The 26,743-nt window shown below is 55.4% G+C and overlaps 10 protein-coding genes across 10 annotated transcripts; 6 read left to right on the top strand and 4 right to left on the bottom strand.

Annotated features, from left to right (window-relative positions):
- Positions 1 to 408: 408 nt before the first annotated feature.
- On the top strand, positions 409 to 3,829 carry CCMA1212_002407 (AP-3 complex subunit delta; the record flags this gene model as incomplete). The annotated part of the gene is made up of 6 exons (XM_073699789.1): positions 409 to 416; positions 447 to 565; positions 681 to 877; positions 943 to 1,326; positions 1,373 to 1,619; positions 1,689 to 3,829. The coding sequence occupies 6 exons, from the start codon at positions 409 to 411 to the stop codon at positions 3,827 to 3,829; spliced, it is 3,096 nt and encodes a 1,031-aa protein (XP_073560887.1).
- Positions 3,830 to 4,598: 769 nt separating this feature from the next.
- Positions 4,599 to 7,385, bottom strand: CCMA1212_002406 (Rho-GTPase-activating protein 8; the record flags this gene model as incomplete). The annotated part of the gene is made up of 4 exons (XM_073699788.1): positions 4,599 to 5,452; positions 5,521 to 6,982; positions 7,091 to 7,272; positions 7,340 to 7,385. The coding sequence occupies 4 exons, from the start codon at positions 7,383 to 7,385 to the stop codon at positions 4,599 to 4,601; spliced, it is 2,544 nt and encodes an 847-aa protein (XP_073560886.1).
- Positions 7,386 to 9,645: 2,260 nt separating this feature from the next.
- On the top strand, positions 9,646 to 11,235 carry CCMA1212_002405 (Putative dipeptidase; the record flags this gene model as incomplete). Its single annotated transcript, XM_073699787.1, has 4 exons — positions 9,646 to 9,913; positions 9,990 to 10,202; positions 10,270 to 10,642; positions 10,707 to 11,235. The coding sequence occupies 4 exons, from the start codon at positions 9,646 to 9,648 to the stop codon at positions 11,233 to 11,235; spliced, it is 1,383 nt and encodes a 460-aa protein (XP_073560889.1).
- A 291-nt stretch (positions 11,236 to 11,526) lies between these two features.
- On the bottom strand, positions 11,527 to 11,973 carry CCMA1212_002404 (37S ribosomal protein subunit sws2; the record flags this gene model as incomplete). The annotated part of the gene is made up of 2 exons (XM_073699786.1): positions 11,925 to 11,973; positions 11,527 to 11,838 (listed from the first exon to the last, which is right to left on the bottom strand). The coding sequence occupies exon 2, from the start codon at positions 11,785 to 11,787 to the stop codon at positions 11,527 to 11,529; it is 261 nt and encodes an 86-aa protein (XP_073560888.1). The 5' UTR covers positions 11,788 to 11,838; positions 11,925 to 11,973.
- A 446-nt stretch (positions 11,974 to 12,419) lies between these two features.
- On the top strand, positions 12,420 to 14,745 carry CCMA1212_002403 (Peptidyl-prolyl cis-trans isomerase B; the record flags this gene model as incomplete). The annotated part of the gene is made up of 7 exons (XM_073699785.1): positions 12,420 to 12,423; positions 12,563 to 12,931; positions 13,032 to 13,158; positions 13,233 to 13,384; positions 13,535 to 13,668; positions 14,118 to 14,297; positions 14,548 to 14,745. 7 exons carry the CDS (start codon positions 12,420 to 12,422, stop codon positions 14,743 to 14,745), a joined length of 1,164 nt encoding a protein of 387 aa, XP_073560883.1.
- A 464-nt stretch (positions 14,746 to 15,209) lies between these two features.
- Positions 15,210 to 16,253, bottom strand: CCMA1212_002402 (uncharacterized protein; the record flags this gene model as incomplete). Its single annotated transcript, XM_073699784.1, has 4 exons — positions 15,210 to 15,349; positions 15,425 to 15,646; positions 15,705 to 16,066; positions 16,159 to 16,253. The coding sequence occupies 4 exons, from the start codon at positions 16,251 to 16,253 to the stop codon at positions 15,210 to 15,212; spliced, it is 819 nt and encodes a 272-aa protein (XP_073560882.1).
- Positions 16,254 to 16,705: 452 nt separating this feature from the next.
- On the top strand, positions 16,706 to 17,459 carry CCMA1212_002401 (Ribosomal RNA-processing protein 17; the record flags this gene model as incomplete). Its single annotated transcript, XM_073699783.1, has 2 exons — positions 16,706 to 16,912; positions 16,998 to 17,459. The coding sequence occupies 2 exons, from the start codon at positions 16,706 to 16,708 to the stop codon at positions 17,457 to 17,459; spliced, it is 669 nt and encodes a 222-aa protein (XP_073560885.1).
- Positions 17,460 to 17,806: 347 nt separating this feature from the next.
- On the bottom strand, positions 17,807 to 18,483 carry CCMA1212_002400 (Tropomyosin-2; the record flags this gene model as incomplete). Its single annotated transcript, XM_073699782.1, has 3 exons — positions 17,807 to 17,969; positions 18,075 to 18,379; positions 18,466 to 18,483. The coding sequence occupies 3 exons, from the start codon at positions 18,481 to 18,483 to the stop codon at positions 17,807 to 17,809; spliced, it is 486 nt and encodes a 161-aa protein (XP_073560884.1).
- Positions 18,484 to 19,731: 1,248 nt separating this feature from the next.
- Positions 19,732 to 21,028, top strand: CCMA1212_002399 (uncharacterized protein; the record flags this gene model as incomplete). Its single annotated transcript, XM_073699781.1, has 2 exons — positions 19,732 to 19,960; positions 20,025 to 21,028. The coding sequence occupies 2 exons, from the start codon at positions 19,732 to 19,734 to the stop codon at positions 21,026 to 21,028; spliced, it is 1,233 nt and encodes a 410-aa protein (XP_073561727.1).
- A 1,451-nt stretch (positions 21,029 to 22,479) lies between these two features.
- Positions 22,480 to 26,471, top strand: CCMA1212_002398 (Histone-lysine N-methyltransferase, H3 lysine-4 specific; the record flags this gene model as incomplete). The annotated part of the gene is made up of 3 exons (XM_073699780.1): positions 22,480 to 23,173; positions 23,271 to 26,279; positions 26,368 to 26,471. 3 exons carry the CDS (start codon positions 22,480 to 22,482, stop codon positions 26,469 to 26,471), a joined length of 3,807 nt encoding a protein of 1,268 aa, XP_073561726.1.
- Positions 26,472 to 26,743: the final 272 nt, after the last annotated feature.

The following is a 26,743-nucleotide window of genomic DNA, read 5'->3' as shown; positions in this document are numbered from 1 at the left end:
AAGGTACCTCTGATCGCTTGGGTGGAACGACGCAACCTTGGCCTTTCGTTAGCGGTCACGTACCTTACCTAACGCCTAACTCGACGGCTTGAAGCTATCTCAAGCTTCGCTGCATCTTTCCGTCTGCCTCTACATCTCTCTCATCCGGCTCGCCCCTCAACAGGCCCACGACAACGACTGCAACTCCGGACTTGAGCGCGATAGCAGGATGGTTGGGCTGCTGCGGGCCTCCATCTTCATCATTCCCTGACGAGAGCCACGCCTCGCTCGCTTCTCGAACTCTCTCCGCTCTCCGATCCGGTCTCTCGCCAGGCCTTTTCGCTTCCGTCCCTCGCAAGGCCCCGCGCGGGGCAATTCGTCGTTTCAACATGTAAATCTCCATTCGTCACGACGGGCATCAGAAGGCACATGCGCAGGTGAACGGTCGCTGACGGCGCGCAATGCAGGTTCGAGAAGTCGCTCTACGACCTCATCCGGGGTCTGCGCAACCACAAGGGCAATGAGAAAGAGTACATCCAGAAGACGCTCAAGGAGTGTCGCGCCGAGGTTCGCAGTCAGGACATGGGTTTGTCTCTCTTCCTTCCCTCTTGCCTCTTCTTTCTCCTCTCCTCTCGTCCTCGATAGTCTCTTGTCTCCTCGGACCGGATCGACTGACTGACTGATGGTGTCTTCTTATCTAGACCTCAAGGCAACGGCCCTCCTCAAGCTCATCTACCTGGAAATGGTCGGCCACGACATGTCATGGGCCTCGTTCCACGTCCTCGAGGTCATGTCGTCGCCAAAGTATCATCAAAAGAGGGTGGGATATCTGGGCGCCGTGCAGAGCTTCCGGCACGACACCGAGGTCCTCATGCTGGCCACCAATCTCCTGAAAAAGGTCTCTCTCCGCAGCCTTCCCTCGCCTCGCGCCTGACGCCTAGCTACTGACACTCCCATCACCAGGACTTGGCTGCCACCTCACCGACGGTTATATCCCTCCCGATTGCGACTCTCCCCCACGTCATCACGCCGTCTTTGGCTCTCTCCACCCTCGCCGACCTGCTGCCGCGGCTGAACCACAGCCATGCAAACATACGCAAGAAGACCCTCGTCACGCTGTACCGCCTGGCGCTCGTATATCCCGAAGCTCTGCGTGCGGCATGGCCAAAGATCAAGGATCGCCTGATGGACCCCAACGAAGACCCGAGCGTCACTGCGGCCATTGTCAACGTTGTCTGCGAGCTCGGGTCGCGGCGTCCCAACGACTTCTTGCCTCTGGCGCCACGGCTTTTCGAGCTCTTGGTGGACAGCGGTAACAACTGGATGGCCATTAAACTCATCAAGCTCGTCCGTCTATCCCATCTGCTTACATCAAAATTCCCTCTTGGACCAGGCTAACCTCCTCGTTCAGTTTGCCAGCTTGACGCCGCTTGAGCCTCGCCTTGTGCGAAAGCTGCTCCCTCCCCTGACCAATATCATCCGAACCACCCCGGCCATGTCCCTTCTGTACGAGTGCATCAACGGCATCATCCAGGGGGGCATCCTGGACAGCGCCGAGGACGTTGCGGGAGCAGACGAGATTGCAACCCTCTGTGTCAACAAGCTGCGAGGAATGATCATGATTAATGGCGATGCAAACCGTGAGCTGCCGCGATGCAACCCCTTCCTCCTTGTCTTTCAACCTTGCAGTGGCTGACGCACCAATCCAGTCAAGTATGTTGCCTTGTTGGCTTTCAACAAGATTGTTCTCACACACCCGCATCTCGTCTCCCAGCAGGAAGACGTCATCCTGGAATGCATTGACAGCTCGGACATCACTATTCGTGTCCAGGCCCTCAACCTCGTCAAGGGCATGGTTTCCAGCGATAACCTTGTCCCCGTCGTGAGCCGTCTGATGAAGCAGCTCAAGTCGTCGTTACCATCCAAGGACCGCCGTGTTCCGGGAAGCTCGGCCAACACTCCGGAAACAGAATCGGACGATGAAGCGCAAACCGCAATTACGGCGCCGACTGTCCGAGATACTCAGGCTCTCCTTCTTCCCGACGACTACCGAATAGACATCATCGAAAGGATCTTGTACATGTGCTCCAAGGACAACTACTCGAGCGTGCTGGACTTTGATTGGTACATTGATGTGTTGACACAGCTTGTCCGGATGGCCCCTGTGCCTCGAACCTTTGACGCCGACACGGGTGCCTTGCTCCCGACCCGTCAACAAGTCGATGTGGCCGAGAAAGTAGGAGACGAGCTGCGGAACGTCGCCGTCAAGGTCAGAGCAATGAGGGCCACTGCCGTCAGGGCGGCAGACCTCATTCTCGACCAATTGCTGTCTGAGAATCCGGTTGGACATTCGCTCAGCTCGGGAGCTCTTAAATCGGCCATATGGATCATTGGCGAGTACGCAATACAGCTGGCCATGCCAGATGATAGCCTCAATGGGCTTCTCCAGGCCATTCCGAGGATTGGGAAAGCCGAGATCCTCGCAGTGGCGCTCCATGCCACCGCCAAAGTCTTCTCATCAATTGCCGGCAGCGAGCTCGAGCCGTGGACCGCGGAGCGGAAGTCGAGGATATCGCTGCTCCTCGCCCGCATCCTAGACGTGCTGGAGCCGCTCGCCCTACACCCAAGCCTCGAAGTACAGGAGAGAGCGGTCGAATTTATAGAGCTGCTCAAGCTGACCGCAGAAGCGGTTTCTGGACAACCCCCGTCAACAGACGAAAATCACCAAGAGCCACCTTTGCTCCTCACACAGGCGATCCCATCCTTGTTTACCGGCTGGGAACTGAATTCCGTTGCCGTGCATGCGCAGAAGAACGTACCACTTCCAGATGGATTAGATCTAGATGAGCCGATTCACGGCAACCTCGGCCGCCTCTTGTCTCAAACCGACATTGTCACACTGCAGTCAGACGAAGCTGACGACTTTGAGGTTTACTATCATCAGCGACCACCGCCTTCGAGCCTCTCATCCTCGACACCGGCAATCAGCAGACTGGCCGACCCAGAAGACGACACGGCAGGTTCCTATCAGCAACCGAGCGAGGAGAGCTACCTGGATGCCGATATTCTTGCCAAGAGAAAGGCGGAAAGGATGGAGAAGAACAAGGACGACCCCTTTTACATCCCGAGCGATAATATCCTCAGGACATCAACACCCATTCACAATATTCTGCAAAACAACAACGGGCCCGCCCTCGACATTGACTCGATCCCCGTCATGCAGCTAGACCTCGACAAGATCGGTCACACAGTCGCCGCGCCCTCTCGACCGCGGCCGCAGCCACGGCAGAGGGTGGTCGTAGCTACCGATGAAACTCTGGAAGGGAGTGACAGCGGCACGGGACGGCAATACGACTCGGAAAACAGCTCCCTCGCCAAGGCCAGATCTAAGAAATCAAAGCAGCACTCGCTCCTGCAGGTCGACTCCAGCACCATTGGCTCGTTTAGCCTGGAAGGCAACGCGTCCGAAGCGTTCGACTATGAAAGGCAGCAAAGGGAGGAGGCGGAGATGCAGCAGGCCATGAAGGAGGTGGAGCGGCTGAGGTTGGAGATGCAGCGGGCCAACGAGAGGATACAAATGGCTCAGGGGGCCGACGTCCAGGGCGTCGTCATCAAGAAGAAGACGAAGAAGAAGGCCACGGCGAAGAAGGCCGCCGATGGCGACGAGGCCGAGGCTACAAAGGCCAAACCCAGGAAGAAGGTCAAGAAGGCGGCGCCGCAGGCCGTGGAAGGGGGCGGCGACGATACCGGCGGGGCGGCTGCTTCGGGGACACCTCCTGCGAAGGCAGCCCCGAAGAAGAAGAAGAAGAAGAAGCCGGCGCCTGTCGAGGAAGCTGAGGGCGCAGTATAACATCAATACAACCGTCCTTTTTTCTTCTTTTCCCGTTTTCTTATCCGAGTCAATACTCCCGACTGGAACTTGTACATGCTGCTGCTGTTGGTTTGAATATGTAGCATGATGGAACTGGCTGCTATTGTACATAAGATATGGAGGCAATTGACATATAGGGGGAATTTGGGCTCGCCTTGGCTTTCGTCCATTGTCAAAAAGGGAGTGACGAAGGGGAAGTAGAAGACGCTATAGAAACCTGCTTCTATTTGTCAATCTTCTTGTTGTTGTTGTCCGAACAAGTACTGCAGCGCGTCACCATAGACTACCATAAACTAGGGATACGAGGTGTTGAAAGAAAAGGACAAGATATATTTCCAAAAACAGCGTTGTAAAAACAGGAAAGAAAAAAAAAGAGACAAGATTTACCTCATTGTAGCCCAATATATGATGGCCTTCTCAACCTTCCCTTGCTTGGCCTCCTCCTAACTCGCCCCCTCCCATCTTTCCCTTCCTTTTCTTCCTATGGTTTGCCTCCCTTTTGACTCCAGAAATTCCCAGCCAACGCATCTACCGTAAGTCTACCCTTCCTACCAAGAAACTTTTTTTTGATCGCATCTCCCTTTCTTCATTTCTCCCACAACCAAAAGGAGGGGGGAAGTCCACACCAGGGGTGTCATCTACAATAAACGGGCAAAAGCACACATAAACATTTCAGTCATGGTCCGTAATCCGTACAAAGGGGCATAAACGACAAGGAAAGACATGTCATCGTAGCAAATGGACATTACTAATCGTCCATCGGCCTGTCCTCCAGCGTCACACCACGAGGGCTCGACTCCCTCGGCGGCGTGGCGGGGATGCCCGCCGCGAACTTGGCCGCCACTCCCCTGCCCAGGCTGTCGCGCTTCTCAAGGACGTGCCCGGCCTCGATCTCCGTCTTGAGCGGAGATCCGTTGGTGGTGTCCGGGGGGCTGGCGCTGCCGTCCGCCGCGGGCACTTCCAGGCTGGACCGCTTGATGGCGTTGAGGCTGCTGAGGCTGCTGCGGTGACGGTCCGAGGCGGTCGTCGGGCTGGTTTGGATCGGGAATCGAGTCTCGGGGCCGCCGCTGCTCCTCTCTCGCCGGTGGCCTCGGGGACCCGGCGCAGGGCTGGTGGCACGGCTCCGCGGGGCGTGGTGGATCTTCTTCTCGAGCAAGGCCCTGTTCCTCTCCTCCATCAGGGCTTTGCGGTTGCTTTCATCGGTGCTGATCGCTCGCGGACGGCCCGGGGCGGAGATGGAGTGGCTGAGGGTCGACATGCGCTTGAGCTCGCTGAAGATGGCGTCCTTGTGCGCAAAGAGATCGCGGACCAGTCGACTGGCGTGCTTCTCCTCCATCGTAAGAGAAGTCTCCATTCGGGGGCGCAGAATGCAAGGCGCCAAGGAAGTGGCCAAGGCCGCAACGTATTCCTCATCGGCGGAAGTCAAGTCGATGAGGCGCGTGAAATGGTTCATACACGCATCCAGTGTAGCAATGTTGGTCAACCGAAGCTGCGAAAGGGTCTGCTGGAGTACCGCAATTCGAGACGCCTCTGACGCGTCGGTGGCAGGGGTGCTGTAAATTGTTCGGACAATTTCGTAAACGTGGGAGGAAACCAAGGAGTCTAGTGGAAACGTCAGTTTTCACAACGCTTCTCGGATCATAAAGGTACAGATCTGTGCTGCTGCTTACCGGGAAGTTCGAGGAGATAGAGCTTCAGGAGAGATGCGACCGTCGGAATATCAAACTCGTCAAAGACTTCGGGGGCAACAGGCTTGCCATCGTTGACCTTTGCACGGAGCTTGTGCGTTTGGGCAAGGGGGACTTCGAGGAGCCACACGCCCCGTCTTGCCTCGTCGCCTTCCAAGTCAGGGTAGTGGTTGTCCAGATAGGTCAGAATAGTAGTGATGATGATTGGGACTCGCTTCTTATCGGCTCTTGCGCGCGCCTCCAGATCAACACCAAACGTCTGTTCGTCGACCTTGTTGTAGTAGTTTTCGTAGACGACAACCTTCGGGATGAAGCTTCCGGTGCGGTAGTTCTCCAAGAGGTACCGGAGATCGCCTGAAGGCTGTACGGTCTCCTGGAAGAGCATCATCTTGTCGACAGTCGACTGCAGGCTGGGGATCACGTTGCCGATGGTTCCCGTGAAGTCGAGGATAACCGTCTTGATAGCCTTGAGCCTGTCGAGCTCGCAGCGCTCGAGGAACTTGAGATGCAGGAAGATGAGCTCCTCCAGTTCACAACGAAGCTCGTCGAGCTTGCGCACACCGGCCTTGTACTTCTCGTCGGCCTCCCTCGCCTCGCGCTGCAGCCGCTGAGGAGCGGTCTCGCCAGGATGAGAGTTGCTGAGCACGTTCCAGTTGGACAAGTACTCGCTCACCGTTCCCACGACGGGTGATGAGTCGCCGCCATCCGAGCCCGTAGTGGGCATGGAGAAGGTCCGGCCGAGGGTCTGCTTCTTCTCGGGGATTCCGGCAAGCTGGAATGCCTTGGGCCTCCACTGGTAAAACATCTTGGATGAATTGGCAAACGTGTTGCCAACGTTTCCAATGAGGCGCAGCATGCCATTGGAGATGAGGTCCTGTCCGATCCTCTCAGCATAGCTGACGCTTGTGGTTCCCATGCTTCGCTGCAGATACTCGACAATGTCCGAGCCGGAAGACGTGTTGAGGTAGGTGCCAAGGATGGGCACCTTGGTCTCTCCCATCTTGATCGTCGACAGCATCTGGGAGAGGATCTTCTTCATCTGCTCGGGCTGGTAGACATCGTCGCCGATCTCGTACACCTCGTCGTTCTGGGCCTCTTCTTCCTTGTGAGGCTGGACCTTGATCTCGGGAATCGGCGGAGCGTTTTGCTGGTTCTGCTTGGGGCTGGATTCGGGGTCCTGAAAGGCGAGCTTGTTCTCCTCTTCCAGATCTTCCACCAGTCGGCACTTGTTGAAGTAGTTTGAGCGTAGCTTCTTGACCGCTTCGGCTTGCTTGTCGTGCGCCTTGATTCGCAGCTGGAGAACGTCTTGGGAGTCCTGGATGCGAGTCTCGTGAGCATCGCACCATCGGGAAAAGGGGTTGACGACCAAGTCGCGGATGTTCTGGGCGATTCGGATGTGGCTTTGCGAAGCCTCTTGCATCTCCGCTCGCATGCCATCGTAGGCCTACAGAGAATCTCGAGAGTCAGCGATTCACGGCCTACCACGGCCCACGTACCAATGCGAACCTCAGCGACGCAGCCTGGATTTGGCTTGCTCGCTTGCGTGACTGACCTTGCGAACGGTGGCACCATCGTCACGGCCAAAGCCGCCCGACAGCTTGTCTGCGGCGGGCGCAATATCAGCGAGACGCTGGCCATACGCTTCCTCGGCCTCGGCGCGCAGCCGAGCTATGGTCAGCACCTGGCGATTTTCCACAACGCCCTGCTGGAGCTTGCTGAAGAGGACACCGAGTCCTGGCGACGGTTAGACAAAGACGCCAGCAAGCAACTGCGCGACGGCAAGGAAGAGGGGAAATAGTACCAGCAGCATAGTCATTCGACCAGAATGAGTCGGCGAATCCAGGCATCGTGGACTACTCGAGCGCGAAACCGTTCAGCTGCAGGATCATGCGATAGAGACGTCGGGACGGCCGTGGGGCTTCGGTTCAAGGGGGGGGCGGTTCCGCCTCTCTCTGTCTCACTCGCTATTGGCGAGTATGGAGCAAAAAGACTCGCCAGAAGGTCGCCTATCGTGAAGAACCAAGGCTCGTGTACGGCAGGCGGCACTCGCGAAAAGAAAGCGAAAAGGGTCGAGGGACGCAGTCGAGAATAAGGGGGGCGGCCAAAGAGACGAGGAGGAAAAAGAGACACCAATCAGCGCGCCTGAGTGGTATGAAAGAACCGGATCGGTTGCGGATAGGAAAGACGATGAAAAGCTTGAAGAATCAAGAGATGCAAGCCGGCGAGAAACAGAAAGCAGGAGGCAGAGGAGGCTGGAGAAGAGCTTCGCAGAAGGCTCGAGAATAAAGAGAGGAAGCGCGCTGTGATCCGCAGTGGGCAGCTGTGAAGAAATGCAGGCTGGTCAAAGCAGGTGAGAGGAGGTTCACATGGATTCCAGGATGAGGTGGAGGGCGGGTTTGGGGCAGGCCAGGGATCTTTTGGCGACGAAACACGAAACAGCTGTTGGTAGCGCTAGCAGCAGCCAGGTACCGGTACGAGGGGTCTACGGGGGTCCCTACGGTAGTACCAACCATCAACTCCCCTAACCTCCACTTGCCTGAGGCTGTACACATGCTCACAGGCTTGGGGTGCTCAAGGTACCTGACATGTGCGGGCCATTGCCTGGGCTCCCCTATCTTTGCGTTCTCCTCTGCCAATACCCTTGGGACTTCTTCTCCGTCACTTTTTTTTTTGCTCTGAATCGAGTGACCACACAGATGCTACGGCAGACCCGAGCAAGCAACGTCGTCCGATTCTCGCTGGTGCTAACTGTGATGGGGCAAGACTCCAAGGCACCTTATCCACAAGGCGATGCCAGGTAAAGTGGTAGGTACTCCTGCTAGTGGTGTACTTGGGCACGCCGTGCTCGGATGAAAAGGGCTTCTCAGGACATGGCAGCTGGCCAACGAGCAGTTGTTTTATTTATAGTACGCAGTAGTCATCCCTGATACCTCCTGATCGCACGATGGTTTGCTCTCTCTCATCTTCCCGAGGTTCTCATAAAGGGCTGAGCACCCAAAGACCAAGGTACCTCATGCCCCGCAGGTACTACCTACCTTACTTCAAGGAATACATGTTCGTACGACGACGCTCCTGGTTTCGACGGCGTGCTGACGCAGCTCTGAAAGGGACCCGAGACTATCTCGGCTTCCTTGACAGGGCACGGGCCACGGCTCTGTCCGTACATGTATTAGCATTTTGCGGCTGTCCGTCTGCTTTCACCGTCTCATCAGATCTCACACCCAGCTTCAGGTCCGACTTGATACAAACTGGCGGCTTGCAAACTTGTGGTTGGCTCATCTAGCTTGAAGCTGCCGTTATATCTTAGTACCTACCTACCTAGTAGGTAGTCAGCGTTGATGATGAGCAAAGCAGACAAAAGTCGAGCATTCTTGCTTTTAGCTGACGAGCCACGCAGGGTGGATGCCCGTCTAGAGTCTTGATGCTGCTATTATTAGGCGCCTTATTACTAGTACCTACGTAAGGTAATCAAGAGCAAGTCCGAGACGATTCTTACAGACAAAAAGCCGGTCCAAAGAGCCACTGTTGGCGGTTCAAAAAGCACATGAAGATGAGTGGCGATCCACGGATGGCTACGGTGAAGAGCTGTAGAATTGCTTCCCCCCATGTCTGCATTGCTTGTAGGTACTACTGCTCGTACTAGCACTACCATTCTCCAGCTTCCCGCGTGCATGCCGTCAGGTGCGCTCAACAAGCTGTGTGCCTTGCCTTCAGCCTCGTACGAAGCGACAAGTGCCCCTGTCTAGTCTCGTGTCCAGCTGTGGCGTTCGAGTCCTCAAGAGCACACGTTAAAACTCCCGTAGCCGCATCATCTTCAGTTGCCATTGGAAGCGAAACACCAGGGAAAAGCCCTGATGATCGAGCAAGACCATTCATCGATGCAATTTCTACAGCGTCTCGAGAATGGCGTCATCGCGAAATCGCAGGCAAAGTGCCGAGGCCTGCCAGTCTACCTTGTTGTGCAGATGTATGGTAGTACCAAAGCTTTAGTAATAAACTCGGTATCAAGTCGTGTACACATGATAGGGCAAGTGGTCAACCTCTCCTCCTCTCTCCCCTTATCTCAAGTCAAGAGCAGCGTCACGCCGCTCAACCGCCTCCCATCCAATGACTGCCAAATCACACGCGATCCTGCCCACGGCTGGCAGCCCGGACTATCGCAGCCTCAATGCCGCCAGCGGTCACGCGCAGCAACCACCGCGCAGGCCAAACCTCAAGACGCTCGCCGCGGGCGTGTCGCTGGCCCTCGCCACCATTGGCCTGCTGTATAAGCCGGCGCTCGGTCACTATCAGCGAGTCTATCAGCACTCGTGCTCCAAGACGCTGACAGTCGAGGAGAGGGCTCACAAGATCCTGTCGGCCACTCCTCTGATTGGTAACTCAACCATCAACTCAGTGAATCGCCCTGCCCTTGGCTGAGCCCGGAAGCTGACAAACCGCCTCCTCGCCAGACGGTCACGTCGACTTTCCTCTTGTTCTCCGTGGTCCGTACGGGAACCATCTTGAAGGAGATGATTTCACCGGCCCCTTTGAGAATGGAACGCTCAAGGGCCACGTTGATCTCGCTCGGCTAAGGGCTGGTCGCGCCGGAGGTGCCTTTTGGAGCGTGTACGCGCCGTGTCCTGCAAACGGCACCGACTTTTCGGATGACAACTATGCTGAGAGTGAGTGAGAGCTTTTGACCATCTTCGTGTGGCCGAGTATTGACGCCCAGTGTTTTCTCATCAACAGGTCTGCAGTTCACGCTGCAGGAGATTGACATCATGAAGAGGCTGTTCGCCGCATATCCGGATGACTTCGCTCATGACATTGACAGCTCCGATGCCATTGACGCGTTCCGAGCCGGAAAGCTGATATCCCCCCTGGGCATTGAAGGCCTTCACCAGATCGCGAACCTGGCTGGCAACCTGCGCATGTTCCGCGACCTCGGCGTGCGGTATGCGACGCTGACTCACAACTGCCACAACAAGTTTGCAGATGCCGCTCTGCTGGAGCGCCCCGTTAGAAAAGCGACCCCCGTCTGGGGCGGCATCAGCCCCCTCGGCCAGCAGCTGGTTCACGAGATGAATCGAATTGGCATGATTGTCGATCTTGCTCACGTCAGGTATGTGCTATCCAGATGTACATGTGCGGCATGATCGTCGGCTTACTCCTCTCTTCTCCGATAGTGAAGATACAATGATTGATGCCCTCGGTGGGAGAGAGGACTGGGAAGGCTCCAAGGCACCCGTCATCTTCTCCCACAGCTCGGCATACGGCATCTGCCCTCACCCGCGCAACGTCAAGGACAACGTGCTGCAGCTGGTCAAGAAGACCAACTCCCTGGTCATGGTCAACATTGCCCCGCAGTTCATCTCCTGCGTTGACAGCGGCAATGACAGTGGCGTTCCCGACGAGGACCCTGACAACGCAACCCTAGAAAAGGTTGTCGACCACATCACGTACATTGGAAGCCGTATCGGCTATGATCACGTTGGCATCGGCACCGACTTTGACGGCATTGGCTCGGTCCCCAAGGGCCTCGAGGACGTTTCCAAGTATCCTGACCTGATTGCCGAGCTCTTGCGACGAGGAGTCAGCGACGCCGACGCCGCAAAAGTGGTGGGCGATAACCTGATCAGGGTCTGGAAGGCGGTGGATGCCGTATCCGCCGAGATGAAGGCCAACGGCGCGGCCATCATGGAAGACAAGCTGTAGAGCAGCAGAAAAGTGCAGACTAGTATGTGCCGATTCCATGAGCGGCACAGCATCTGATTGGGTGTGTAGCCTTTCCGTGGTACGTTTTGAAATTTTTTGCCCACCTTTCGTTGCCGTATATACAAATATCATACAAGGCCAATTATGCATAGGCCGTTTTCTTTGTCCTTCTTCTTCTTCTTCTTCTTCTTCCTCTCGATAAACTCCCATGTTGTGAATTGCAAAACCCATTTGCTTTTTGTCCCAAAACTCCATGTCGTCTCCGCCGCAACATCAGCCTGAAGCCAAGCTCTACGCCCTGCGATCGACCCTGTTGAGCTTGTTGGCCGTGGCCGTCTGTGTCCTCGTCCGCTGGCCACGGACGGGCAGACCCATGGCATGCCGCCTACCGCGGTACGACCCAATGTCCTTCAGCCTCCGAATGTTCTCCTGCACCTGCCTCCGTGCGTCGGACTCTATGGACATCTGCGATAGTTCGGCCGTGAGCGAGGTGACCGTCTTGGGCGTTAATGAGCCGATTTTGGCGAGGTTGTGAATCGAGTATTTGGCCATGATGCGGGCTGAGGTGGTCGGGCCGAGGGCGTAGAAGGACTCGAGGGCTTTCTATATATATACGAGGAGAGTCAGACGTGGCCATCATCACACAACGCATGAAAGCAGCACTGATCGGGTCGTGAGTCGATAGGTACCTTGACCAGCTGCCCCTCGTGGAAGCTGACTCCCAGAATGAACACCTAAAGAGAGAAGATTAGTTCTGCGATGATTCCTTGAACAGTGTCGATGCGAGTATCGTTACCATCTTCTATGCTTGTGCTAGGTTTGAAAATCGCCCTCTATCGTACAGCACCCACAATGCGTCGTAGTCGTCGTCTGTGATTCTATGCTCTCGTATCTATTCCAGACTCTTTCTTCAAAGGCGTTGTGACGGAAAGGTTCGCTGCCGGGCGGCTAAATGATGGTTAAACCGCCTAGGCACTTTTACGCTAGTAGCGACTTTGTACCTGTATAAATGCCGAGCGGCCTAAAGAGGCAGGAAGCAGGCTAGGGGATCTCTGTGGATCTGGACAATAGCAGCGCAGCCATTGATTGACTGAAGTTGATGCTTGGAAGCGGGCAAGTGGGTGGTGGGCAAGCGGGGAAGGCGCAGATGCGACGCAGACCACTAACAAGCAGGGGACGAGCATATGTGTCCATTTAATTGAGACTGAGTGTCTAGACTGCTATTTGTCTTGTCAGTTTGTATCTGTATAGGCTGATTCTCCCCACGCTCTTATACCTGACTGTCGCTCCGCCAATTCCTGCTTCTCGACACACATCTCCCCGAGAGTCGACGCGGCATCATCATCATCGTCATCATCATCATCATCCATCATGCTGACCTTTAGGCGGCTCTTCACCACCGCCATCGTCCTGGTGGTGGGACTGCTCTTCTTCGTCAGGACGGCCGAGGCGGCCAAGGGCCCCAAGATCACCCACAAGGTCTTCTTCGACATTGAGCACGGCGACGAGAAGCTGGGCCGCATCGTCCTGGGCCTGTACGGCAAGACGGTCCCCGAGACGGCCGAGAACTTCCGCGCTCTGGCCACCGGCGAGAAGGGCTTCGGCTACGAGGGCTCGACCTTCCACCGCGTTATCAAGCAGTTTATGATTCAGGGCGGCGACTTTACCAAGGGCGATGGCACCGGTGGCAAGTCGAGTAAGTGTTCCTTGTCTCTCAGTCAATCAGTCAATCAATTGGCGGCACGGCGTTTGTCGCTGCAATCTGGGCTCTGGCTGACCTTGCGGGCTTCGTCTAGTCTACGGCAACAAGTTCAAGGACGAGAACTTCAAGCTGAAGCACACCAAGAAGGGTCTGCTGTCCATGGCCAACGCTGGACCTGACACCAACGGCTCCCAGTTCTTCATCACCACTGTTGTTACCTCGTACGATTTCCCCCTCCTCCGCGGCGGATCTTGACAAGAAGAAGTAGGAACGTATCTAACGCAACGTGCAACAGATGGCTCGACGGCCGACACGTCGTCTTCGGCGAGGTCCTCGAGGGCTACGACATTGTTGAGAAGATTGAAAACGTCAAGACCGGCGCTGGCGACCGCCCCGTGAAGCCGGTCAAGATCGCCAAGAGCGGCGAGCTGGAGGTTCCCCCCGAAGGTATTCACGTCGAGCTCTAAACCGTCTCACTGCCCGCATCCACGCACACACGCACTCGTCACGTACACGCACACGCACACGCACACATGGTGTCTCCAACTCTTCCATCCCCGTCACACGGTATGCTGATGAGTTTGGTATAAAATTCAGAGCTCCTCGAGACGGCTGGTTTGGCTGACGCAGCGGGCGCCTCGGATGCTGTTGGCTCGGACATTGGCGGTGGATCTGGAGCGCTGCGTGTGCTGATGTTTGGCGCCGTTGCTGTTGGCGTTGTCGGCCTCTTTGTGCGAATGAGGAAGTCTGGCAGCGCTGTGCACGCAAAGTCGCTGGCCTGATGTAGTGAGAATGCGAGAGAAGTGAATCAAGAGACCACTTTTTGGCTACTCAAATCTTGTCATCTGCCGAATCAAGTCTTGAATGTCTGTCAATGTGAGCGTGCAAACTTGTAGACTTGTATGCTGCATCATTCAGTCTGTTGCGCTGGTGGAGTGTGTTTGATGCCAATTCCATGTCACGTGGGTCGTGCAACTTTTGGTGGAAAAATCGTTTTAGAGCTGGGACAAGGGAAAATGTTGCAGTGCGGGCCAGTAAGAAATTCTTCCCAAGTCCCACGTCGTTTTTTCACTTACAGCCTCAGAAGCGCTACTGAAATAAGAATAAGTCAAGGGGAATAAAAGAAAGAAACCGAAAAGTGAAAACGAAAACAAGAGAAGAGGAGACAGACAAGATGAAGGTCCTCAGCCTCAACTTCTTGACCTGCGCCGTCAAGGCCTGCAAGTCGTCGTCCAGCTCGTACCCGTTGCATCCCCGGGACGCAGAGCTGGTGCAGGACGAAATTGAGGTGAACCCGGATATGCTCGTCAATGTGCTGCCGCGGCTGGACTGGGCGGCTCTGCGGACGACTTCGGAAGAGGTATGGTTTTTTTTTTTTTTTCTTTTTTTGCTTTTTACTTGCTTGTTTCGTTTTATTTGACATGTTGGTGTTCATCTCACTCCTTGGATGTCATGGGATGTATATCGTTGATGAAGAGAGAGGGAAGAGTGAAAATAACGAAAGGGAAGAATCCAGAGAAGAGTTTGAAATGAGCGGGAAAGAAGGACATGAACAAGAAAAAAAGAGCAGGAAGAAAAGAAGAAGAAGAAGAAGCTAACCACCGACACAGCTCGGATTCCCGCCCCTGCCCGAGCAGCCCCCGACGCAGGAGGAGCTGCAGGCCGACGACAAGCTGGTGCGCGACCTGCACCACCTGCTGCTGGAGACGCAGATCTCCGAGGGCAAGCTGGTCTGTGCCAACTGCGGGCACGAGTACGCCGTCAAGGAGGGGATTGCGAATTTCCTGCTGCCGAGTCATTTGGTCTGAGTTTGAGGTCTTGTTGAATTCTTGAAAGGTCAGTTTCTGTCTTTGTGGAGAGAGGTTGGAAGGGAGATCTGGGGTGTTGGTGGTTCGGTCTGGGTTGGTGTTGACTGTGGTGATTTAGAATATTACTGGCGATTCATGTGCAAAAGGAGGCATCGTTGTTGGAACTCGATAAGATTCTTGGGTGAAGGGAGTATAGGCGTTTGTTTCGGTCACTCAGAAAATGTTGGTCACGGAGGCTGGATATAGAAAGGTCAAAGAAGGAAGAAGGGAGTGAAAAAAAAAAGCGAGATTCATGATGAACGCAATCTAATCCTTGACACAACTCTTTCAAAAAAAGCAAAACAGCAAGACGCAGCCACGTTAGGAGATTACAAGGAAATTATTTGTTACAGGAACCCCAAGCATACCCTCGCTACACAATACTCTTCCCATCAAAAAGCAGAACAGGGCAGATGCAGCAGCCACTACTGGTTCTTCTTCTGGGCGGCCGGACCCATGTCCTTCTCAAACGCACCGTACGACACCTCCAGGCTCCCCAAAGCTCGGATTCCAACGCCGAGAATAGAAAACAAGACCACCGCCGTAATGAGCGCCATGAAAATGCCTGCCGTCTCCGATTAGCCCAGCCATTACAGCCTCGTTTTTTTCATTTGGACGGGATTGTGTCGTCACTGCTTACCAGGGGTGAAGAACTGGTACTTTTCGAAAATGGGGAGCTTATCCCATTCAGTCTCGTTTTTCGACTGCGGCGTCTGTGTGTTGTCGACGTCCCTCTTTAACTCCATGCGGACGGCTTCCTCAAACTCGGCTTCGTACGCTGGCTCGCCCGGGGTCGAGAAGAAGATGAACGTGTAGCTATCGTCCGCCGTGGCCTTGTCGAGGCTGTGCGCGAGAATATCGTCTGACATTGCATTAGCTACCATCAAGGCCAATCGGTGCCTGCTCCCGTCATGACGAACCGTTGGAAGCCCATGCGCCAGCTCTGTCCTCCAAAGACAGGGGAGGCAGCTGCATTTGGTCCACAGTAACCGCCTTGTGCTGCTTGGCACAGGCCGATTTGATGTATTCTGACAGGTCGGCATCTGCTAGATCCCCGACGACTTCGGACACAATGGCCTTGCCCTTGATTCGCTTATCGTCGACGGCCTGGCACAGGTGCGGCATTGCACAGCCATTGGACCTCCGGATGTCCTCTGTGTTCAAGCCGGGCTGGGACACAATGAGGTAGCGGTCGGTTGGGCACGTCGACAAGGCGTCTCGAGTAAAGCCCAGCACGGAGGAGCTGGTCTGGATCTGATCTGCGCTAGGCGCTTTCGCAAAGCTGGGAGAGAGTTGTCAGCGCCTCCGCCTCGCATCAAAAAGGCATCATCATCGCATCGGGAGGTGTAAACCATCAGTGACATGGAAGCTTACGGCGACGTTGACAAGAGAATCCATGGCGAGGAATCGTAAAAGGCGTTTGCTGCGCCGGACAGCGCCAAAAGGCTCGCAACCGTCTGGAAGTGCATGGCCGCGATGGTGGTTCGGTGGTTTCTGGCCAGCAGATGCTACTGGGTTACAGATTATGAGGCCGAGAACTTGGGAGAGCTCCGGAGGTTGCGACAAACGCGTTGCATCATCCGTCCCGAGTTATGCATCTAGTGGTGCTATTGTTTAATCCAGGGGCCTTGAAGCGGGATCCCTTTGCGCCTGGAGTGCCCTAGTATCAATCAGGCAGTGCTTTTCAGCAGCTAAGCAATCTGCATTGATAAAATCGTCCATGCCGATTATTTCTTTTCAGATAATGAAATCTTTAAGGTAAAGGCACGAGGTACCAAAGTACCTACTTTATCGCAGACGAGGAACATTGAAATTTTACTACCACGACGGCGAGCAAAGTCGGAGCAACAAACGCCAGTCGAAACAATCTCTACTCAAGAAGTGAAAAGAAGGGAAGAAAGGCATCATACAAAGCAAAACCATGTTTGTGAAGCCGAGACCGAAGAAGAGCCCCCTGCCGCCCCCGAGCAAAAAGCGCAAGTATGGCGTTGAAGAAGTCTCCTTCGACTTTGATGCTCGTCAGGAATATCTCACCGGCTTCCACAAGCGGAAACAACAGCGCATAAAGCAGGCGCAGGAAGAGGCCGCCAAACGGGCGCGGGAGGAGAGGATCAGGACTAGGGCACAGGTAAGCTACGACGACTACAGCTGCTTCCTTCCCCAACCCGCCGCTGATTGCTTGGTCTAACGCACAACTGCTGGGGGGGTTGTAGATTCGAGACGAGCGAAAGCGAGAAGTTGAGCAGCACGTCGAGCACGTCAACAAGCTGCTTCGAGAGTCGGGCGCGATCGAGGTCGACGACGCGGAGGAGCAATCGGGCGAGGAGGCAGAGGCAAACGACGGGGAATGGGACGGGTTTCCAGATCGGCCGAATCTCGACATTGTGGATCACGAAGAGGAGTACATAGACGAGGATCGGTATACGACAGTCACGGTCGAATCGGTCTCAATATCACGAGATGGCTTAGAACGCCCGGAAAAGCCAAAAGAGAAGACCGAGGAAGAACAGGAGGAAGTAATCAAGAATGCGCCTCAGGAGCAGTCCAAAGCTCCGGCGAGGCCCAAGAAGAAGAAGCAAAAGTTCCGTTACGAATCCAAAATCGAGCGGCAGCTTACGGAGAGGAGGCAAAAGGCGAAAAGCAAAGCAAAGAGCAGGGCGCGGAGATCCGAGTGAAGAGCTTTTAGAGCACTGGAATAGTTTGCCAGTGTCAGTACCGATCTAGACTATAGATACCCCTAAGGAGGAACACAAAAAGGGGGGAGAGGGCAAGAGAACAAAGAACACAGGACAAAGACAAGGAGGCACGACAACTTGACTTGGCGACGAAACACGTAATGGTTGTAATGCTGCTGCTGCTAAACATGGCGCTTCCCTGTGACACCTGAATCTTCTACCAAACACGATCCCTCCACAACATCCTACATTATTCCTGTCGAGGTGCTAAGAGGGATGAAGCCGCACAAACGGTTGGTGTTGGGCGACCCAAAAAAAGAAAAATTGGTACTGTCCAGCAATCGCATTTAGATGTTTCCGATCTCGTTCTGGAGCTCCTCCAGCTCCTTCTGCAGGTCGGCGTGCTTCTTTGCCATCTCCTCGTACTTCTGCTCCCACTGGTCGCGCTCATTCTCGAGAGCCTGGACCTTGCGTTCAAAGTGTCCGGCCTTGACGTCGGTCTGTCGGAGCCTGTCATCGACACATTAGTGGGAGGCCTTGATGCAGGGACGGGGGTAGATGAGCTATGGGAGAGCGGGCTGAGTGCAAATGTCACGGTTCGGCATCAGGACGTACTTCTCGTTGGCCTCGCGCAGGGTCTTGTCAGCCTCCTCGGCCTCCTCCTCGAGCAGCTGCAGTCGTCGCTGCAGGGTCTCGTTCTGGGTTCCATGCTCCTGCCCCTCGTCGGCCACCTTCTTGAAGTCCTTGATGGCCGTCTCCAGCTTCTCGACCTCGCCCTCGAGGAGGCCGTTCTTGTGCTGCAGGGAGGTAATCTCCTGCTCCTTGGCAAGGTTCTCCTGCTCGAGCGACTTGACCTTGGCCTGGAGCTCCTCCACCTTGGCAATCGCCTCGTCGGCCTCCAGGCGGAGCGAGTTCATTTTCTAGCTCATGTCGTTAGCCCCGACCTTGGTCGCGAGACGCGGGATGCAGGAGCTGATCCTGTGTGTTCTTTCTGTGGGGTGTTTACCTCCTTGATGCGATCCATTTTTTGCAGCGGTGAAATAGTCGGGTTGTGTCTTAGGTGGTTTGTTGTCTGGAGTTGAAGTCGGGAGGGAGCTCGAGCGAGGATTCGGAGTTGTAATATGTAAAGGTCGAGTTGTCGAAACGGGCCTGGAAAGGGGGTGGGGTAATAGCAGGGGAGACTCGTTGTCTTTGGATGCCCCTCTAAGGGACGAGTGCCTATTACAGGTACTACAGGGACTGCATGTACCTCAACGGTGATACCTGATGCCTGCTGCCTCACTTCTGTGGCCCGCGCCCCGCAGAGCCTCGGGCAGCCGGTACTGCAACAACACCTTCTGCCAGCTTCCAGCAGCGGGCTCCGTACGGTGGCAGGTACCTGATGGGTACTTGGAAGGCCTAGTGCCAAGTTGGTATCGACCACGAGGTAACCCAAGCTGTTCCTCCACGGCACTTACAAGGAGAAGAGGTAGGAAAGAACATTATCCATGCAAGGCGCCCAGCATCTTTTGGGGATTGTGACAACGAAGCACTTGCATAAACTCAACTGTTCCTTAGCCCAGGCGAAGCAGGTCAAGTGATGCTGCAAGTGCCGCCAAAATGGGATGATGACAACCCCAAGGCCACCTACCGCAAACAACTTGGAAGGCATGCAATTGGCGGTACGAGTCCTCCGTACTGCTTCGTGAAAAGAAAGTATGTAGTCTGCTAAATGAAGTCGAGACTCTATATTTCGTGCTAAAGAGAAACAAAGAGGATGCTCTTGAGTACAGTATCTCGTACAAAGGCAGATCAACAGCAATACTATGCGTATGTCATGCGAGATTCGGTCATTTTCTCTATAATTTCACGGCCGCTTCTTTGGGGAGCAGGAGCCACACTGACCTCTTGCTTTCCTTTACCCTGCTTCCCTCTTACCGTATTTCTTCCTTTTTCTGCGCTTATCGATTGGCTGGAATAAGCTCGAGTCCCCACCCACGCGACACTACCGCCAAAGACTATGTTCAGCTAGTACTAATATAGCATTATACTGGCAAACACGCTGTTGCTCAGTCAACGTCCAACCCGGCATCTCGATAAACGCGCCCACACCTGCACAGCCAAGACTTCTCATCTCTACCTATCATAGCATGCTCCATACCCATCATCAGCGCTATCGAGCAGCGACCCTCACTTTGTGAATCTTCCTACCCAGGCAGTTATTCTTCCAGACGATCCATTATCCGACAGAGAGCAATAACCATACCCCCGTATCGCGCAGCGCATAATCACAATGCTTGCTGCGCATCGCGAGCAGGAGAATCGGGTGCCCAGTCACCAAGCTCCCGCCAAGCAGCAGCCAAAGACGCCGGGCATGCGATATCCGAAGACGCCAATAGACCTTGGGCGAGGCAACGAGAATGCCTTGGCCGGATTTGCAGCCAAGAATACCATCCAGGGGGGCATCAACCTTGGAGAGAATCAAAAATTCATTTCCAAGAAGCCCTTGGTGACCCCAGCAGGTGTGTAACCCTGCTCAGGGCGTTGATCGATCTATCTTAGGAGACAATCTAATCGGGCAAGCAGGATCTCGGATACGGGCTCCCTTGGGAAACAAGACTACAAACGCCAAGGCGATAAACAACCTAGGACTCGGGATCGGTGGCAAGGGCGCCGTCAGAGAGATCGAGAAAACGCAATCCAGGAACGTCACAAGTCAGCGGCGAGAGCAGAAACAGCGGCATAGGAGAGCTCAACTGGCGCCGAAGAGTCTTCTTTTCAAGCTCAGAGATGACCACGATCGGGATCAGGACGAACCTGAATACGCACCTCCCAACCCCGAGCCTCTACCCTACGAGTCCGACGTCTTTCCGCGCGACGGCCTCACCCTCAAAGGCTTGGAGAAAGAAAATCTGCTCAAAGGCTATTATGAGCACTTCTACAACCCCGTCAACGATGCTGGTGTGTCACGCGCGGAGCAACGACTCAAGGAGGAAAAGAAGGCGGCGCTTCAGAAGGCCATAGAGCAAAACGAGCAGGACACCGAAGAGTTTGACTGGAACAGTGCCGACGTCTCGGTTGAATTAGAGCGAGCCACTCCGGACGAAACGGAAGCACCAGAGCGGACAACTAGGATAAAAAAGAAACCCGGCCCTGCGGTAGAGCGGACCCATGATTTCTCCTCAGACCAGTCTGCGATGGCAACCAGAGCGTCCAGATCTGGTTCATCCGGGAAGCCTGTGGCTCCAGCGAGGCAAGACGATACTCAAAGCCGCACCGTCACTCCATCATCAAGGCACCGGACTACTCACGCGGCCGTAGAGCACTCATCACCGCTGGTCCTTCGCAGTCGAAGAGATAGTGTCTCTTCGCAGGTAGCCTCTAGAGTCTCCGAGGATGATGAGCCAGCTTACATGATGGGCTCCCCCCGTCAGAAGTTGTCTCACGATGCGGCATCAGATGACCTAGCTCACCTGCAATTCCCGATCGACTCTGACGATGAAGATGCCGGGGTTGATCTCTCATTACTCCGTACGCCCCGCAGGGACTCGTTTGAGGGGTCGGTGTATGAGTTGAGACTCGACGTTTAGACCCTCTATTCTTCCTTCTGCAACAGGGGGGAGTAGACGACGGCAGATTTCATGGCGAGGTCTTTTGCGAATAAAACCGACGCGTGCGTTTATCGTGCATCATCATTATTGTCCGAGAATAATCGGGCTTAAGCAATGCGTACATTGATTTTGCTTGTCAGGTACTGCTAATGAGACCCGGAGGACATGATAATGGTGTCAAGACGTGGTACCTTGGGTATAGCGGCCAGATGTGAGCGTAGAGGCGCTACGAGTCCGTACCTCTGCTCGGTACTTGATGAGGCATGACAGGCAAACACAATTTACGGGATTGAGTGCCCATTTCTACCCCTGTGCTACCACATTGTCCCCAAGTCCTCAGGTCAGCACACCTTGGTGGTTTGACGGCGGGTGAGAGGCAACTGTCCATTATTTGAAGCCTACAACAGAGCCTAGTGGCTCAACCGCGCTCATGCAGCCACGACACTGAATGAAGGAGCATATTCAACTGGTCGCTTCAGAGCGAGGAGTTGTGACTTGTTACCTCTCTGGCGCATTCTCGCGTTGGGTAGGACAGGGCCGCAGGTGCAAGATACACAAAGAACCAGTGCTTATGTCCGAGCTCGTCTACCTGTCAGTAGGGGTGAAAGGGCCGGTGGGTATGTGGACGTGCTACAAGGTTGAATTTGACTCGTTATTGATGGGCCTCCTTTGTTTTGATGTCTGTGTTTGATCCTTTGTTTTCAACGCTCAAGATAGCCGAGACAGCAACTCGCCCTTCGAGGCACGTGTGAATGGACGCCACTGCTGGGATTGCGGTTGAGGAACGCTCTTTCACCAAAAGGAACAAGGCAAACAAAAAGAGAGCACTAAACCCTTCAATTTACGACAAGCAATCCGTCTAAAAATAACAAACCAAAGCTCGCATAAAATATTTGTTGCATTTGCAATCAGACTCACATCTTGACAATCGAAAAGCCGGAGATGTACTTCAAGGTACCTTGCAGTAGTAGCCCCGGATCATCGTAGCTCCTCGCCCCGCGAGCGCAGAACAACCCACCTTGCTGACTACGCCGAAAACGAGCATCCCCAGTGCAGTCCGTCCCTTTTCCACGCCGGAAACGCTCAACTTCGCTCGTCGCCACGGCATTTCTCTCGCCCCAGCACCAGCTCAGCCTCGGGTCCTCGCGCTCGTCAACCATTGCGCCGCGGTCGCCAACGGTGCTTCTCTCCCCCGCCCGGCTTTTCACAGCGCCTGCCTGCCCTGCGACTCGGCGCACGCTCGTCCATCCAGCGCCTCAATTTTGCAGCGCTTCTCTGCTTCCCCAGGTCGCGTGGGCGCCCTAGCGCGTACCACAGAAGCCCGCCTGCCCAGCCTCGGCGGAAGGGATGCATGGCAAGCCTTACCAGACCCTGAGCGAGGTATCATGAGCACGCCGCGGCTCTCGAGATAGCAGGAGCTCGTCGACACGATGACTCGCCCGCCGCCCGGCGTGAGCTTCGCGCAGTTCTTCCCCAACGCCCCCAAGCTCAAAACAGAGGCCCAGGGACGTGCAGATCGAGACCGGCTGAGGCGGGCGCAGGAACCAGCCGTCGGGACAGATGCCGATGCGACTGATCCCGCTCGACGCTGCCAAAACCCTGCGGCCGCTTCCCTATTCTCCTCCTCATCAGCATCCGTCTCAGCCTCACTCTCAGCCTCAGCCTCGGATTCCATCCAGCCGCCCGCCGACGACAACGGCTCGTCGCCGGGCGATATGCCGAGCGTGGGCTCAACAAGCTCCCACGCCAGCTCTGCATCGTCCGTTTTCAGCGGCTCTACCTTGCCAGTTGCGACAGCCGCGTCCTCCGGACCGTCCATGAGCGCGACTCCCTTCGCCTCCACAGATTCGCCCTCCTCCCTCCACGCGCCTGCGAAATCAAGCATGCCTACGCCCGCCATCGTCGACCGGGCTCTGGGCCAGCAGTCGGCGACTGCCGCGTCCGCCGGCCACCCCCCGTCGCAGGACAGGACCCCGTCGACTGAACGCATCCCTGCTCGAGATCCTTTGCCCTCGATCAAAGGCATCAAATGCATACATGACCCGCTCCTCGATCGACTCCGCAAAAAGGTCGTCAACAAGTCCGCGAAACCAGTCTACAAGGAGTTTGGCTTGGTACGTACACGTATATACACACATATATGATAAAACACATTTCCTCTGCTACCAGGGGGGGCGTCATTGTTTTTGGAGCGCTGATGGCTAATCGTTGGAACAGGAAGATGACGCCCCCCCTGCGGATCCGCGCCTGGCAAAGGCGGGAGACAGGCTGGGTTATATCAACACGGATTACTACCTGCCCAAGGCTCGTCTGCGCCATGCTCCCGAGAACCTCAAGCCGTATCCCTATGATCCGAAAACCTCCATCGGCCCCGGCCCTCCCACGCAGGTCCTCGTGACCAAGTACAACCCTCTGGTGTCGTTCAACAAAGTGATCGCCATCTTCGCCGCCTTTGGGGAGATTGCAGAGAGCAGCAACAAGATGCACCCTGACACGGGCAGCTATCTCGGCTTCGCAACCATTCGATACCGCGACTCGAAGCGGCCGGACCGTCCGCGGGTGTCCGCCATCGATGCCGCGCGGCGCGCCGTTCGCACTCGGGGCATCAAGGTCGACGCCGACATTGTCAAGGTGGAATACGACCCCGAAGGTCGCAAGAGCCGGCGCATGCTAGAAGAAGTCCTCAAGCGCGAGAGGGAAAAGCTGGCTAACGAGTCGGCACGGACAAAGGCCCCTCCCACGGGGCCCAGATCCGTCACCGTCCCCGGCTTCTTCAGGCCGCCGCCAACCGCACCCAAGGGCCTTGCGCCCCAAAGACCTCACCCTACAAACACGATTCACTCTTCAGCGCTGTCGCAGGCGCAAGCACAAGCGCCGCCTCCTCCTCCACCACCGGTAGCACACCAAGCGCGCCCTCAGGGCACCGTCGAGTCCCAGATCATCAGCTCTCAATTGACCAATGAGCCGTACATCTTCGTCGGCTGCGAAAGCGTCCCGCCCCTCCCAAGCATCATACCCCACATGAAGAAGCGACTGAAGAATTATGGATTTGACGACATCCGCCTCGACAAGACTGGGTTCTACATTGTTTTTCGAAACTCGTACACCGGGCGAAGCGAAGCCGAACGATGCTTTCGGGCTGTTAATCACACCGAATTCTTCAACTACAACATGGCTATGCAGCTCTGCCTCCCACGCTCATCCCACGTCGATTCTGCAGCAAAGCCCAGCCCCAGCCCCGAGCGAGCACCGAGGAGGGACTATCGGGCAGAGAAGGCGGAGCTGGAGAGGAAGCGCCGGGAAGATGAGGCCGACCTCGAGGAGGAAAAGAGGCAAAGGGCGAAAAACTTTGACCCCGTCATTGAAGCCGTGGAGGTGGTCCGCCGCGAAATGACTGAACATCTCATCAGGCACATCCACACCCACGTCGCGGTGCCCGCGCTGGTCGAGTTCCTCAACCCAGCCAATCATGTCGCCAAGCGGCGGAAGCTCAACATTGACCCTGTAGAGGCCGAAGAAGACGGCTTCGAAAGCGGCAGTACCAGCCCCAGGCTAGGGACTCCCAACTCTCGAGCAGACCCGATCGAGCGCCGGACCGGCCGTCTTGAGCCCAAGGCCCTCCCGAGGATTCGTAAAAGCAAAACGAAAGGCCGCGCTCCTCGGAGCACCTTTGTCGATCCCTTTGCGCGAAAACGCGCTTCAGCGACGCGCACGGCATTCCGATCCTTGCATCATCGCCTCAAGAGTCTCGACAGCGACTTTGAGTCTGATGACGAAACAGACGCAAGGGTATTGGCATCCCGAGGCGCTCGCCGGCCGGAGTCGCGCGCTCGTAGCCGTATGAGCACTGATGACGAGGCGTCCAAGGATGATTTTGCCTCGTGGGGTCCGGGCGAAGACGACTCCATGACAGAGGCCAGCCTCGCCATTGACACCGCGATTGCAAAGAAACGGAAGCTCGACGTCTCGATCGAGAAGGCCTTCAAACGACAGAAGAAGTCTGACGAGGAGCTGTTTGGCGTCAAGATTGACCAGATTGATGATGAGTTCAAGGTGGCCGAGGAGTCCGACGATGCTGGCATGGAGCTTGATGTGACTGCGGAGCGAGAGGAGACGACCGCCGGACCCGAAGGACCATTGTCGCAGCCCGAAAACACGACCAAGTCAAAGCCAGCTAAAGCTAAGCGCAAATCCAAGAAGCAATTGCTCCTGGAACAGGAGGCGTTGAGCAAGCAGTCAGAGGCAGAATCGCAGCTTTCGGATGCAGACGAGGCAAAACCCACGGGCGAAGCCGTGCCAGAGCCCAAGGTCGTAGCCGACAGATATGACGAGAAGCTCTTCGCGACAAAGCCCATGACTGCGGCGGCAGCACTCCCCGACGGATTCAAACCCGACATTGCCTCACTGGCCGCGCTGTCCCTCGGACCCAACGACGTTCCGGACCTTGCTAGACTGCTCAAGAAGTTCCAGATTGAGGAGATTGGCAACCCGGAGCTGTGGCTGTGGAAGCGGAACCGCGTCCGGGAACTCAACACGCCCGACGGTGCCCGTGGCGGTCCGGTTCGCATTGAAGGATACTATGTGCCGAACGCCAGCGGCTGCGCGCGAACGGAAGGGGCCAAGAAGATTCTCAACTCGGAGAAGTCAAAGTATCTGCCGCACCACATCAAGGTCCAGAAGGCCAGGGAGGAGCGGGAGGCCAATTCCAAGAAGACTGGCAGAGATGCCACGATGGCGGCCAACGAAGCCGCCAGGCTGGCCGCCGAGAAGCTCATCGCCAAAGGCAACTCCCGGGCAAACCGCGCCACCAACCGACGCTATGTCGCAGACCTCAACGACCAGAAGAAGACGCTTGGGCAAGACTCGGACGTTTTCAAGTTCAACCAACTTAAGAAGCGGAAGAAGCCCGTCAAGTTTGCTCGCTCCGCCATTCACAACTGGGGCTTATACGCCATGGAAAACATCAACAAGGACGACATGATCATTGAGTATGTCGGCGAGGAGGTTCGGCAGCAGATTGCCGAGATTCGGGAGAATCGCTACCTCAAGAGCGGCATCGGCAGCAGTTATCTGTTCCGAATCGATGACAATACGGTCATTGATGCTACAAAGAAGGGAGGCATTGCGCGCTTCATCAACCACAGCTGCATGCCCAACTGCACTGCCAAAATCATCAAGGTCGAAGGCAGCAAGCGAATCGTCATTTATGCCCTGCGCGACATTGCTATGAGTGAGTGTGATCCCTTTCAATCCCCTGCCCCCCCACCATATTTTTATATGAGTTGTGCTGACTTGGTTCCCTTTTTCTCTCTTCGCAGACGAGGAACTTACGTATGACTACAAGTTCGAGCGGGAAATTGGCAGCTTGGATCGTATCCCATGCTTGTGCGGCACAGCTGCTTGCAAGGGGTTTCTCAACTAATACCCGCCCATTTCCTCTCGGATGATCTTTTGTCGGCATCATCAATAATAATATCAAGACGACTCGCGATGTTGGCCTTGGCTTGGACCTGGCAGTTGGGCTGAGAGCGATTGATTCACACAAAAAATGTCAGGTTGTTGAGCGAACGCTCAGTGCGAATTTATTCTGCTTATTGTCATCGTCTTCTCCCTCTCCCTCTCTCCTTACAAGCCGCACCACCGGTCATCACACTTCAACGACCATGTGATATATAATGCAAAATTCAGTAAAGA

This window comes from Trichoderma ghanense (genome assembly GCF_004382785.1).
Source record: "Trichoderma ghanense strain CCMA-1212 chromosome Unknown scaffold_2, whole genome shotgun sequence".
Classification (NCBI taxonomy): Eukaryota; Fungi; Ascomycota; class Sordariomycetes; order Hypocreales; family Hypocreaceae; genus Trichoderma; species Trichoderma ghanense.
The sequence above is the reverse complement of the archived record's forward strand: the minus strand, read 5'-3'. Positions and strand labels throughout refer to the sequence as shown.